Raw genomic sequence first — 16015 nt, forward strand, 5'->3', positions numbered from 1 at the left:
TTACTTATAGTTAGAAAGTAAACACTGTAGAATTATTTATGAAGAAATTATACTTAACATTGGTAAATTTCAAGACATTTATATTTTAATGGAATGAATTGTTTGTAAGTAAATCAGAATTAGTGCTAGATGCAGTTTGCTTCAGTTACGTGAAATTAGAAAAACAGGCTCATTAATTATATATAAATCAGTGGTGCAGACGCACTGCACCATATTGATGGAGACCTCATTAATGTTCAATGATATAGCCACTATCATACTTGTGTTCTAAAAACAATTGAGTGAGGGATACAACCATTTTTCTTCATTTCAAAATTCTGTTTTTACATATTCTAACTTAGTAAATAAAAGGAAACCTGATGCCCCAAAACATTCTAATGAATTCATTAAATTTTACATTTTCTTGTCTTTTTGTAAGGAATAACTATATTTGTCAATGTATAAACTTTTGATACACAATGTCAAAAATGAAATATGGAAAGTAAAAATACTCTGTCATCCTCCAAATCATTTCATCACATAAGAAATACAAAATTTAAGCCTCCTAATTAGCATATGATTACACCTCAAAAACCAAACACTATGACATTGTCTATACATTATCAAACAAGAATATATGGCAAAATAAAGTGGAAAAAATCATAACTGAATGTTTAAATTATCTTTTTTAAGTTATCATCATGAAAACTAAAATATAAAGAGAAAATTATTCTATCAAATTGATTTTGATATTGTAGTATTTTCATTTTTATATAAAATGGTTTTGAGTTGCAATCTGGTTGCATTCCATAAATAAAATTTTATTTAGTCAATGTGATCAAATTGAATTGAGTAATTCCTAACTGGGATTTACACAAAAAGAAGAAAATAGAGTTGGCCAGGTAGGCAATGCCATCATATAACATTTCTTCAGTTTCCCCATCTGTTAAAAAAAGGGGGGCAGGTATAGAACAGAACTAAAAAGATGATGGCTAAGCTCCTTCCAATTTTAAATTAACTGAGTCTGCCAACTTCCCATCAATCCTTTTGACAAAGAAATAGCACTTTCAGCATGTACTTTTGCAAGACTTCCATCCATAGCCTGACAGCCAAATTAGACATCACAATCCTCTTTCCTAAAGGTAATATTTAGGTCTTTCCTCTTCAGTGGCTGCTCCACAAAAATATTTATGCATTTGGGATCACTTAAACATTTCTGTACCCTTGATGACAATCTTGCATTAAAAATTACTAAATTTAGGATATACCCACCAAAAGTATACCCACCTAAAGGCCCTTTACCTAAACCTACAGAATGGCTACAATTAGATTTCAGAATTTCAGGTGTCTGCTTCTCTAATAGTAACTGTTTAACAAATAGTCTGTTTAACAATAGCATAAAGCCCACATGTCACAACTTAATTTCAAAAAATATTTTGATAACTCTAAACTCCCTTTTCTTCCTTGCAAAGAAGAAAGAAAACTAATTTCATTCCAACTCAAAAGAAGAGCTAAAACACTGTAAAACTAATGAGGGCAGAGTAAGAATGTCTGCCACATTCACCTTGTACACCCAACACAGTGTTTTCCAAAATTGCTTGAGCACAAGACTCCTAGATAGCTCGTGTGAAATACAGGGTTTCACCTCCAAAAATTGATGGTAGGGCCTAGCAATTTGTATTTTAAAGAAGAATAAGGTGAATCTTAGGATGAGGCAAGTTTTGGAATCAATGGCCTGGAAAATTTATTGAGTGGAAGAAAAAGACTATAAACTTATATTAGTAAACCCTAACAACTAATAAATTACTATTGAGTCTTAGATTTTGTCTTTGAAAATAGGCTTTACACACCTGAAATGAAGAAAACCCTTAAAATCCTTAGGTTAAATTTCCATTCAATTATTCCCATTCTACTTACTGTCTCAAGGACTAGTTGCTAAATAAACACGAAGTAAGTTGCCAAAACAAAATTCATGAAATTTAACCAAAAAACTATTTTTTGCACTTAGAATACTGAAAATAACTATAGCTAACTACAGAACATTTTCTCTTAAATTTACCTGAATTATTAAGCTTACTTGAACTGTGCCTCATCTAATCTTCACAGTGACCCTGCGAGGTATATGCTACTGGTAAACCCACTGTACAGATGAGGAAATAAAAGACTTAAATAAAATGATTAAATTGTTCCCTAAATCACTCAACTAAGAATAAGTAGCAAATCTAGGACTCAAACTCAGGCAGACTATCATTTTGTAATTGTTAGGCATTTTATGACCACAGCAGAAAAAAAGACAATAAGAAAATTAATTAATCCTGCCAATCTGTATCCCTAAAGGAAACTAATGTACTATTGTTTCATGTTGTTGAAAAATAAAACAATTTGCAATTTAGCAAATAAGTTTGAACATCTAATAGATAGCTTTGAAAACAAATTTGATTATGTAACTTCCAGGGAAAGAGATCCTAAAGGATGTCCATCGTGATGCCAAAGTTTCTATGAAACTTTCTGATAGCTATAGGCAAAAGCTCCCAAGAGTCTCCTCCCAGACAGAAAAAATATATAGTAAACTACTCAACAGATAAAATGAATCTTAAAAAAAAGATTCCCAGCATTGAAAAGAAAAATTACAGAAAAAGAGCTGCACAAGGATAGAGCAATATACACACATACAAAAACAAACATTACAAGTAACATAACTATGAAACGCTTAGTAATCAGTTTTAAAAAACTATAGCATTAAATTTCACTCATTGGGAAAAGGAACTGAAATGAGTATATTAGCACACATTATATCTTAAAGACTAAAATACACTAATAATTACTTTTGGTCAAACTAAAAAATATACATTACAGCCATAAAATAATCAGTCCACACTGAAGTACTCATATTCTGTAAATAAAGTGATCAGCACATTCCCCCATATTTCAAAAGAATAATTATAGATAACAAAATAACTATAATTTTAATATCTTATCAAGAAGTTTCATTAACAGCATAAGGTCAAAGACTGAAGCTACTGACTACAATGATTTCCTAATTAACTCTAAGTAAAGTATCAAAGTTTTAAGAAATTGAAGGGGGCTAAAAATAATTCTAAACAAATGAACAAAGTGAAGTTAAATGGCTGGCCTAAAACTGACCAGTCTATGGTGGAAGTGGAATCTAAATTGTCCAACTTGTGGTTCAGTGTTCTTTCTACTACTCAATGGATTTGGGTTATTAAAATACCTGAGATATCAACTCATATATGTAGTGAAAGCAAAAACCACCTCCTTTAGGAGAATGATCTTGAAATCTTCATTGTAATTACCATTAAAAAACATGAGGTATTAATTCTCTAGGGCTGTTCTGCAGCATTATATTCAAATCAACCTCAAAATGCTATGTTAAAAAAAAAAGTTAAAGGTAATAATCAGAAACTATGAAGTGAAATGTCAAAGGGGCACAAGCAATTGCCAATTTTGAGGTACAGAAAATGAACATGCACACACAGAACTTAGACAACACACAGTAGATGCCTCAATAATAATGTCAGCTTTTTCTAACATACATGATGGAGTGATGTCAGACTAGCATTCCTACCATAAGCAACCATAAAACCAACAAAATGTATAAGGCAACTGTTTACAGGATCAGACAATAAGCAGTGCAAAAACTACAATCCCTCAGTCCTAAAATTGCCTCAGCTTTCCACCGAGGGGTAATTTCCATGATCATGGCCAAACACATAAGAGTTTAAGAAGGGAAAAGTAGTTGTGCTAAGCTGAATATTCAGAGATAAGAGTGCAATCTTGATAAGTTGATACGGTAGAAATCTGAAGGCAGATGGTCCAGAAGTCTGTGCAGGCAAACCCATAAGTCCTTGGCCAAGGAACAGGCTCCATAAGCGCAGGGTAAAACCAATCAAGGCTTACAAGAAAGTCGCTGAGAAAAACTGGGTAATTATGGAGTGTTTACTTGGAGTTGTCACCAGCCAGAGTAGAGAAAGCATGTTAACACCTTATTAACATTTAAAGCATTCAACTGAGATACGAAACAAGCCTCAATTAAGAGTAAGAACTACAGCCTAGAATAACACTTATTCTAGATTCACACTAACAAAGCCTGAACTCAAGCCCCAACAAGTTTTACAAGGGATTAAAAGTTTGGAGTTAGAGTTGCAATAAAGGAAACACATTGGGTTCTCCATAGATCCATACTAACAAAGACTAAAACCAAGCCTACAAAGTTCAAGGTGATCAACCAGTAACTGAACTACCTGCAAGAATTTTTTTTTAACTCTTCAAAGGAAGATAACAAAATCCAGAATTTCTAAATTGCACTCCCTACGTGATCCAGTAAACAACTGAAAAATCACTAAACATGAAAAAAGAAAGAGAAGAAAAATGTGACTCACAGTCAAAAAGACAGCAGTCAATAGAAACCAACCCTAAAACAAGATGCTGGATCTAGCAGACAAGAACTTCAAGTCAGCTATTATAAACATTTTTTTTAAATTAACACAAAATATGTTCAAAGAATTAAAGGAAAATACATTTTAAGAACTAAATAAAAGTATCATCTCAATGAATATAGATAGTAAATCTAATGAGAAATGAAAACTATAAAAAAGAACAAGATTAAAATTATAAAACAAAAAGTACAATAACAAATAAAAACCTACCAAATGGGTTTAACAGAAGATTAGAAATGGCAGGTAGGTCTGTGAACTTGAAGACTGAGCAACAAAAAGTATCTAATCTGAAGAACAGCAAGAAAAAAAATTAAAGAAAAAATAACAATACCTCAAGGACTCATATAACAATATCACCCATGTAACTGGAGTTCCAAAATGAGAAAAATGAAAATAGTGCAGAAAGAATAGCTAAATTTTTCCATATTTGATAAAAAACACTGGGTTACAGATTCAATCTCAGGAAACTTCAACTACGATGACTACAAAGAAAATTACACTTATACTAAAGTTGCTAGAAACAAAAATAAAGAGATTGAAAGCAGCCCCAAAAGGTTTTTATGTAAAGGGGACCAAAGATATGAGTAACAGATAACCTCTCATCACAAATAATGGAGATCAGAAAACAACAGAATGATATCTTTTAAGTGGTGAAATGCCAACCCATAATTTCATAGTCAGCAAAAATATCCTTCAAACAGCTGGGTGAAATAAAAAAAAACTTACAGATAAAATTCTGGGAGAATTCTTCCCCAATAGACCTGCACTACAAGAGATGCTAAAGAATGTTCTTCAGGCATTAGCAAACCAATATAACTGTAAAATCAGATCCAGAGGAAGGAAGGAAAGATACCAAGAATTGTAAATAAGGAGGCAGTTTACACTCATGAGGATGGTTATTATCAAAAAGTCAGGTTATAATAAATGTTGGCAAAATATATAGGGAAACTGCAACCCTCATACATTGCTGGTAGGAATATAAATGATGCAGTCACTTTAAACACTCTTACAATTCCTCAAATGGCTAAACAGAGTTAACATATAATCTAACAATTATATTTCGAAGTATACACCTGAGGGAAATAAAATCACTTCTGCATATAAAAACATGTACATGAATGTTCATAGTAGCATTATTCATAAGGAACAAAAAGTGGAAATAACCCAAAGGTCCATCAATTAATGAAGGAAAAGATAAATAAAATGTGGTATATCCACAAAATTCAATAACAGTAACAAATAAAGTCCTGATAGATGCTACAACATGGATGAACCTTGAAAACATCATACTAAGTAAAAGGCAATCACAAAGAACCACATATTATATGATTCCATTCATATGAAATGTCCATCATAGGTAATCTATAGAGAGAGAAATATTAGTAGTTGCCTAGGGCTGGGGACAACAGGGGTAGGGGGTGTTGGAGGGTAATGGCTAGTGGTAAAGGGTTTCTTTGTGAAGTAACAAAAATGTTCTAAAATTGATGTGGTGAGGGATGCATACCTCTAAAAGCCAATGAACTCTATACTTTAAATGAGTGAATTTTATGGTATATAAATTATATCTCAATAAAGGTGTTTTTTAAAAGATTAATTTTTTTATTTTTGACATTTCCTTAAATCAGCTGACTGCTTAAAGCAAAAATAACAATAACAAATCATATATAGAAGTAAAAAATATGATCTCATCAACACAAAGGATGAGAGGGGTGAGTAAACAGAATTATATAGTTCACATTTGTAAAGTACAAAATGAGAAATGAAAACGCAGAGTGTCAGATGTTGACTCTAATAAAAAGAGTTTGATAAGGATGCACATTGTTATACCTAGAGAAACCACTAAAAAAATAGTTAAAATAAAATAATAATAAAGAGCTACTGTCAATAGACCAATATTTTAAAATCCAAGTAAGCCAAAATAAGGTAGGAAAGGAATAAGAACAAAAAAACAAAAGGGCCAAATGGAAAGCAACAGACTTAAATCCAATGATAATAATAATCACATTAAATATAAAGGGGTTAATATGCCAATTAAAAGGCAGAGATTGTTGGACCACAAGAAAAAGCAAGACACAAATCGGTACTGTCTACCAAACACACACACTGGTTGAAAGCAAATGGATGAAAAGGATATACCATCAAACAGTGAGCTTTAGAAAGCTGACATGACTATATTAATATCAGAAAAACTTCAGGGCAAAGAGTACTACAAGAGACAAAAAGGGACAGTTCATAATGAGAAAAGGAAAAATTCATCACAAAGGCAGAGCAATCCTAAGTATCCATGTACCTAGTAAGAGCTTCAAAATACAGGAAGCATGACAGAACTAAAAGGAGAAACTGACCAATCCACAATCTAGTTGGAGTAATCGATAAAAGGAATAGATAAAACAAATTAGTAAGGATATAGAAGATATGAGCAACACTGTCAACCAAGTTGACCTAAATGACATTTATAATACATGCACAAGCCACAAAATATAAATTATTTTCAAATGTACATTGATTGCTCACCAAAATAGACCATATGCTGGCCCATAATTAAGTTTTCAGAAAATTGAAAAAGATTGACATTTAATAAAGTATGTTCTCATCACAACAGAATTAAATTGGAAATTAACAATATATCTAGAAAGCCTCCTTTTTCTAATTCTACCCAGAATGAGTGTCTTTTCCTAATTTTTCTATTCAATGTGCTGTCTACTAATTGGCACAAAGATACATTAGTTAAAACAAATGAATTGATACCACTTAGGAATTATTATTTCCAACAATGAGTAAATTGATCCTTAATCTGAGAAAGCTTTTAAATACAGATAGTAATTTAGAGAAAATACAGAAAACATATTAAACAATACCACAGAGATGCAATCAGTAAAATTCAGACCGGTAACTCTTCAGCACAAACTACCCAGTAATACCAGAGACACAAAGAAAAAAGGCAAGGAAGAAATAAAGATCTTAAGTAAATATGGTAAAATATTGACTTTGATATATCAGGACATGATAGTGTTTTTCTACAACTCTGTGCCTTACATATGTTTAAAATGAAAAAAAGTAGATTTAGTAAAATCAAATACATGTAAATTTCCAGACACATTTTGCCAAGTACAGCTGAGAGTGAAATGAAATTATTAATGACTGTAGTTAAATGAGAATTCAGTAAAATTCAATATGCCTTCAGAATTGAGGCCCATTTCTTAAAGAGGCGCTGATAGCAAAGAAAAAAATTACCCTTTTCTGTAATTAAGACAAGTTCATCCCTGAAATTAAAAAAAAGACAAAGAAAAAGAAAAAACATGTAATCCAACCTTCTTTGATATGCATGCAATCAACTCATTTCAGTGTTTGCTGGATTGAACTGGTACATAAAGGAAAATGATTCATTCCTCAATCAGTTAAGGGAAAAAAGTATTTTCATAACATTTCACCTCTTTTCTCCTTTCTACCCCTGTATTTTCTCCCACAAACGGTACTACTAATTAATCTTTCCATAATCTTACACGTCTTATCTTTTTTGAAGCACTACTATTCACTCTATCACTTGCCTCCTGAAAATGCCTTTGCTACTTGAGGACATGAACAAAAAGTAAAATGAGTAAAACTGTCTGAATCCAGCATCAAGATGGCCCAGTAATCCCTACCTCAGGCTAGTCACGCTTTTTGGGTGTAAATACCCTCCACATTGCAACAGTTGTTCAGTGGTTAATAATATAGAAGAAGTGATGGTAATGGCACTTCTGCAATTAGATTATAAAAGGCTCTGTGGTTTCTGGTTCTCTCTCTCATCACTCATTCTAGGAAAAGCTATTGCAAGGACCCTACAGAGAGTCCAGGAGAGGAACTGATGCCTCCTGCAAAGGGCCACATGAGTGACCTTGGAAACAGATACTCTAGTCCCACACAACAGCTTGAGTGAGCCTCATGAGATCCTGAGTCAGAATCACCAGACTAAGCCATTCATTCTCAGATTCCTGACCCTCAGAAACTGTGTAAATGTTTTTTGTTTTAAACTACAGAGTTAAAAGACTATAGTTAGTCTTTTTTTAAAGATTCTTGTTAAATGAGAATTAAATATAACTGATTCCATCTAATTCAACATGCCTTCATAATCCCATGAAAATTCAATAAAAGGCCCATTTCAAAAGTTTGTTTTTGTGAGTAATCCATTACACAGCAATAGATAACCAACAGACATAAATAATGCTAAATAATATCTGCTCCTTTCAGACTAATAAGTGTATTATAAAAATGCCCAAGTTCAATCCAATGAAATACATGCTGTACAAACTCAACATACTATTAAAAATATTTCACATCAAAATCCAGATTTTATTACCTATCAGAACAGCAAGATTTTTAAAAAATGATAATGGTCAATATCAACAAAGATGTGTGGCAAGAGGAATTTACATTCTTAGTTGTTGAGAGCATAATTACTATAATCTGAGAACAACTGGGAAATATTTATCAAAATTTAAAGGTCACATGCAATTCTATTACTAGGCATTTACCCTACAGTTTGTCCATTACATCTTACATAATACTTGCATTTAAGTGCTTGAAGAGATATACAGATAGGTAGGTAGGTAGGTAGGTAGGTAGGTAGATAGATAGATAGATAGATAGATAGATAGATAGATAGATAGATAGATAATAGATAGGCAGACAGATATTTATTCCAGTGAAAAACTAGGAATTTAAATATTCATCAAAAAATTTTTAGTTAAATCAATTATAGTATACCTGAATATACCATCATACAACTGTTAAACCTAAAGAGGAAGACATATACATACTGATTTAGAAAAGATAAGCAAGATATACACAATAAAAAAAGTAAGCACATGCATATAATCCTATTTCCATGAGAGAACATAACAAGTTCATATTAATAAAATTACAATAGGGTCACTAATTAAAGCCACATATTTACATTTTGTGGTCTCTTTTATTTATTTAAAGATAATTATTATTGTACAGTCTTACATAGTAGACCAAATAAATCCTGTTTTAATTTCATTTCTGCTTAGCACCCATACCATCCAAATAATGATAATATGATAGTCAATATATACTGAATAATGTGACAGAAACTCTAACACCTCTAAATATTTAACATAATTATTTAATTCTCAACACTGTAATACAGGTAGTGCTATTATCTCCACTGCACACATAAATGAGACACAAGGAATTAGTAATTTGTCCAAAGCCACAAAACTTATAAAAGAATTCAAAATCAGAAGTTTGTTCTCTAGCCAATACCCTACAGTCTTTTACTCATTTTGTTCATATTTCAAATAAAAAAGGGACTATAAAAGTGTGGTCTATATCTAACAGCTTAGCAAATAAACCAAACTAAATGCACCACCAGAATGAGTTTGGCTATTCTTAACTCCTATGAGAAAACAAAAGGATTGAGAATACAACAAAAGCAATTTCTAATTAAAAATAGATATTTTACAATTTGCCTAATAAAAATGCCATTTATTTTACTGAAATAATATAATCTCCCTTGATTAGCTAATTTCTCCTAGGAAGAAATTTCTTCTAGTAAATTCCACTTAATTTCCTTCCAAAAAAGCAAATTCTCTCTCCTTGAGCACCAACTATAACAAACCTGATACAGAAAAATGAAGGGAAACTGAACAAAATCTCTAATAGCCCATATACAGTGTTCACCTCATTTCCCTGTTCCATGCATTCTTCTTGATTACTTTTGTCTTATTTCTACTCTAAAACCATTCAAACACAGCTCTACTGTATTTCTTTTGCTGGATAACGCAAAGGAAAATAAAAATTATAAGAGATCAATTAAGTTAGTTAATATACCATTACAATCATTATAACTATAACTAATCATGGAATTTATGCTTACCCCAAAACACTGTCTACCACACTACAGATTATCCATCATTTTTTATCTCTAAGAAACCACAGCAATATAGTATATGCTCACCATAATACAGCACCTTTCATCCTAAAGTGCTTTATAGAACCATCTTTGCAGAACCACATTTAACCATAAATGTGGCAAGAAACAACAATTCCTGCTTTGATTCTTCAAAATAAACTCAACCTCTCTCGTTCCCCTCCCCCACAGAAACTGGGCGCTCTAGAATTAGACATCTTCTGTTCCAGATCCACTTAAATAAGGGACCTTGAGCAGTCTCAGTTTCCCTTCCTGTGAAATGGGAATGATACTAATACTTCATGGAGCTGTTGTCGGAATGAAGTGATATAATTCATGGTAAAGCACTTAGAAGAGTGCCTGGCAGATAATGTACACTCAATGAATGCCAGCCATTATTATATCTCCAAAATTAACTGCCTAGAGTCTGCCCTTTTAGTAATGAGAATCAACAAGCTCCATCTGGACAAGTGGGCATACAGACGGGGCTTTCAAATTAACTCACACAACAAATAGAGCGGTATATACTCACAGTAATTTTGATTGCACAGCACTTTCGCTCCTTTCAATAAAAAATTTCTCCTGAAATTAAATACTCCGATCCCCCACGCTTTTAACCAGTGACATGTCTAGACCCCAGATGACAACATAGCCTACAAAAATGGCAGAGATTTTTATCGGCTATGGACCGCGAAACGTGACAAACTGCTTGGTATCACATCTGAGAACCTGCAGTCCAAAGCAGGCCAAAGAGATTCAGAGCTTTGGGCTACATCCGTTTACAGAAACAACGTTCCCTGTCCCCATTTTCCTCCCCAGTGTTGAAACTAACGACGCCCTTTTCTCCCTGGAGCCGACGCTTAGCATCTCTCGGCTCTTTCCTCCCACCCTGCACCTCTCACCCCCATGAATCCACTGTCTCCCAACTCACAGAGTGTGTCCGCACACGTTCACCATCAGCTTCAAGGAAGGGTTCCGGTATTTGGTGGTTTTACACCGAGGGCAGCCCTGATCGTCCATGTCGCCCTTTTCCTTTAGACTCTCCCGGACGCCTGCTTCAGCCACAGACACAGCCACTTCCTAGCTCTCCTAAGACCCGACGCCAAGCAGGTTCCTACCAACAAGCCCTCGGCTGGAGCGGTCCCTTTGTGAATGAGCACCGGCCAGGGACGAGCACGGCAGCACAAACGTTCCGGCAGCGAGTTTTCCGGTCCTGCTGCAGGGTTCGGTCCTAGCTTCTGAAGGCCCGCTCAATACCTTAGATTTCGGGGCGGGGGGGCTTTAAAAAAAAGGCGTATTGTACACAAAGCCTCATCTCTAAGCACCTAGCTGTATTTTTCAAGGAACTGTGTCACAGTTAGAAACACAGATTTCATCTTGTTCTGTCTGAAAATATTTACATGACTTCAAAGATTTATGCCTAGTGTACATAGTCAATAATTCAGACCACTATTTTCTTTTAGATGACTTGATAGCCTGTGCTTTATACTTCTTCTTTATGCTTGAACTGTCATGCAAGCACAGAAAATACTACACATTCGCAGATTCAAAGCTTGGAAAAGCTATCTAGAACGACACCAACTCTAAATATTACAAACTTTCACTAAATGTCAGAATACTTCTATAAATAATATCTGGCCCCTGCTCTTCACAGAGCTGCTTACTTCATCAGTGTCAAGCCTGCTTAATGGTGTCACCTGGCTCTAATATCTCTCCCCCCACCCCCACCCCTAAATCAAAGACAAAACACTGGGAGGGGAGGGGGGAGATAAAAGAGATTTTCTATATATATACACACACTACCTTTATTTCAATAATTCTAAGATCTGAGAGCCTGAAACTCTTTGTAAGCCACGTTCACTGCATTTGTCAAGGCTGCAAAGCCAAGTCTGTAAACACCTCCATTAGATAGTGAACTCCTCCCACTTTTAGGGACACATCTTACTCATCTCTGTAACAAGGATTTGTTGATACTTACTGAACTAAAGTAAATGAAGAATGACTGAATGACCATCAAAGAGTAATATAATGTGAAAAGAAGTTTTTAAGCATTATCTTGTAATCTGACCCCAAATCTATCAAAAGTGGGCAAAGTTTTTCCAGTTAATCCATACAATGAGTAACAGCTGTATACACTCACAGTAATTTTAACTCCCCATAACACTTTTTCTTTTTTCAATAAAAACATAAAAAGGAACATTCCAGCTCCTACTTTTTAGGACAGTGCACTGAGTAGGCAACCCACAGTGTGGAAATAACAATTGCAATTTTCATGGGCTATGGAGGAGGAGCCTGACAAACAGCTGGATACCACACCTGGGAACCAGCAGACCAAAGCAGGCCATGACAGTGCCAGGCTTTATACTAATATACAGACATCAGGGATTCAGCCACTAAATAAATCATGTCACCTACTGGATCATGGTATCATTCCCTGACAGAAGCTAACCCAGTGTAAGTCCACTAACAGACAATGCCAATGTGTACTGGCAGGAGGGTTGTTAACACTGCTCTTGTTTTATTGAAACAGACCACATTTAAACCAGTTACAGGACTCCTAGTGAAGCTCTCTTGGAGCAAAGGCAACTTTCAAGATCTTTACATTTTAACAGAACAGGAAATTTCTGGCGAAAGAATGAATATGGTCAGTGAGCAAATTTTTAGCCAGCAATACATTGAGAAGTCATCCATTAAGTTGACATTCTTGCTTATTCCCACCAAGACACTTCTAATGTCCCTGAACAGGCGACCCCAATCGCCTTGTGAGATGAATTGCTTTTCCTTTATCCTAAACCTTGAGATTGAAGCAAAGAAAGCACTGAAGACTGTGGGAGGAAACACTGCTATAGGCTTTCTCCTTTTCCCAGGTTGGAAACTACTTCAGAGAAGCATTGTAGCAACAGCCTAGCTGGAACTCTAAGCATTACTCACAGAGCTAGAGACTGTAGAAAGTAGTGCTTATAGATTTGGCGCCTCGTGTCAAGAGAGCTGGTTTCAAGTATTGGCTTCATCACTTACATGACCTTGGTCCTCAGATTTCCCTACTATAACCTGAGGATAATACTTATGAAGATTACATGAGATATTTCATTTAAAGTGCTAAACATGGTATCTAGAGCTCAATAATTGTTAGTCATTATTAATAGTAGCATTATTAGCAGTAGTAGTATCTAAAAGAGTCAGTGTAATGTAATGCGATGGCCTTGCACATAATAGAAACTCTTAAAATGTATATGTAATAGTGGGATTCACTAACTACTACTGGCAGGAAAAGCTTTGAAAAGGAAAGCACTGACGGCCCCAGACTTCTGATTCATATGGAAACTCAACCTTTGTAAAAAACATCAAACTATCAAGTTTCCTAAATTTCTGAAAACAGCTGCATCCCAACACTGGACTAATTGAGCCCATTATTTTTCTTCCCAATCTGCTCGTCCTCTAGCATTCCCATCTCAGTTGAGAGTGGATTCTTCCTCCCTGGGACAGTGTTTCGCAAATGCAGACGCTCCTTTCTACCCAAAGGCTATGGACCCATATTGAGCTTTCCTTATCTGTAGGGAACATATATTGTTTTGTCCCTTGACTACAGATAGCACCCCTCCCCTTTCTTATGGAAAACAGCTCCTCTCCCAAAGGCCTTTGTAGTTCTAATAGGCCTGCCAATCACAATGCCCCATCTGGCTAGGGGTTGACATATAATACTTACTGGACCAATCAGAGATCCTCCCCGGAATTTTTCAAATTGGCAATCAGCGGAAAGCAGCAGAGCCTCTTTAGTGAACCTAAAAAATGTGGGCTGGGAACTACTGGAAGCCATGGTGCCGACCTTCTAGGGAAAGTTTCTTTGAAAGACTAAAACTAACATGATGAGAGAAACAAAGCAAGTGAAATGGGACAATAGGTCTGCAAGTCCGACCAGCTGCATGCCTGTTCCTCACATTGTTTGGTATCATGATCCAATTAATTCACGTTTCTGCCTAGGCCAGTTCAAGACGGGTTTCTGACTCCTGGGGAAATGCATGTCACCACAAAAAAGGCAAAAATGCTGCTACATGTGGGAGATGACTAGAACCTAGCCCTCAGTCTCTGCCAGGATCTTTTCACTCCACTACCACCCGTGTGACTCACTAGGTAACCCTCCCTCTCACCTACCGCTTATCAGCATCCTCTGCAGGCAGAGAGCTTGGTATTAAGAACCCCCAAGCATTACATCCAAGGTTTCTTCTACCACTCTTAATGCTTTCCTTTGTGCAAGTTTAAAAAACCCCAGAAAAGACTGATTGTTTGGTTTGGGGCAAATGCCCAGCCCTGGACGAATCACCTGTGGCAGTGATATTACGCAAAGACATAGCCACTGTGCACGCTCTGTACACAGTATGTGGACCACTGTGTCCACCACACCACAGCAAACTGGGCATTTCATGTGTCCCCAACATGCCTTTTAAGCTAATCTCCCACTACACACCTACATAAAACCCACACTCCAGACACACTTACTCAGTGTATTCAGAAATACACTACACACATTAGTGGGTCCATGCATTACTCATTTTGTTCCCACTGCTTCTAATGAACTCTACCTCAAAATTCTTGTCTGTAAAGGCCCAGCCAAAAATCCGCTCCCCATTGCCTGCTCTTTCTCGCTCTCAAAATTAGTCTCTATCCTCACCACTCCCGCACCCTGTATCGTATTTACTTAGGAATGTCTTATCTCCTTCCCCCACCCCCTCCCGATCTTAAGCTCCTCAGGTTAGAGACCCTCAATGTATATTCATCTGCCTGTCCCTCAGTACCTAATGCAATACCTGTACTTAATCAGGACTTAATAAATGGTTGGCAAATGAATGATCCTTCAGACATGTTGACTACACACCAACCACTGACTATCAAATAAAAGGAACACCCCCTCTACCTGGGAGATTACTTTAGAACCTAACTTCCTTAATCATACCAGTACACAGCTTCATGAAATACAAAGAACCCGCCAGCAGTTATATGGCCTTCCCTGTACTGGACAGCCAAAGTCAGCCTTGGAAAAGGGAATCTCCATTATTGATGGCAATGCTTCAAATATATTCAAGCAAAATATAACATTCTGTGCTGAACATTTCTTCAATACTCTAAAATGGCAGAAGAATCCCATGTATTCTCATCACTATTTTCAGGCAGGAAGGAAAAGATATGGAAATAAGCAGCTTGCTTTTCACTCATGCAGCCTCAACTCTGTTTCCCCAAATCACAATGCAGCTTTAAGCTGCATATCAGCATAGCAGACTCAATGTTCACAGCAATGCAGACATAGGAAGTAGAAGGGAGTATTCATTAACTTCACAAATCATTTAGCAAAACCAGTGCTCTGAGATTAACTCCACACACCCTCAAGTCTGATGTTCCTTCCAATACAGTTGACCATGTTTGCGTAGAGGACTTCTAGTTCACTTTGAACTGCTGCCAGAATGAGCTCTGGGCTCAACCTGCTAAAGGAATCTAGAGCCTAGTATTGGATTTCACTTCTGGTCCTACAGGAATCTCCTACTGGAACTACAGAATACGAATGTAGCTACAGGCTATAGAGATCATAAAAGCCCACCCCTGCTTCTACATAATCTGTTGAACTTGGTGGTCTGGAGGCAAATATACAGAAGACCTGCAGAAATGGAATGCA

The 16015-nt window shown here is 35.7% G+C and overlaps 1 protein-coding gene across 3 annotated transcripts in view; it reads right to left on the minus strand.

Moving 5' to 3' along the window:
- MNAT1 (MNAT1 component of CDK activating kinase) overlaps positions 1–11497 on the minus strand; it is a 243732-nt gene extending 232235 nt beyond the window's left edge. For all 3 annotated transcript variants that reach the window (XM_037006816.2, XM_073242296.1, XM_073242297.1), the window contains exon 1: positions 11282–11497. In XM_037006816.2, coding sequence (XP_036862711.1) covers positions 11282–11370 — 89 coding nt within the window. In that variant the 5' untranslated portion in view covers positions 11371–11497. The remainder of the gene's footprint in view (positions 1–11281) is intronic.
- Between the last annotated feature and the right edge of the window lie 4518 nt (positions 11498–16015).

Source organism: Manis javanica, chromosome 8, assembly GCF_040802235.1.
Source record: "Manis javanica isolate MJ-LG chromosome 8, MJ_LKY, whole genome shotgun sequence".
Taxonomy (NCBI): domain Eukaryota; kingdom Metazoa; phylum Chordata; class Mammalia; order Pholidota; family Manidae; genus Manis; species Manis javanica.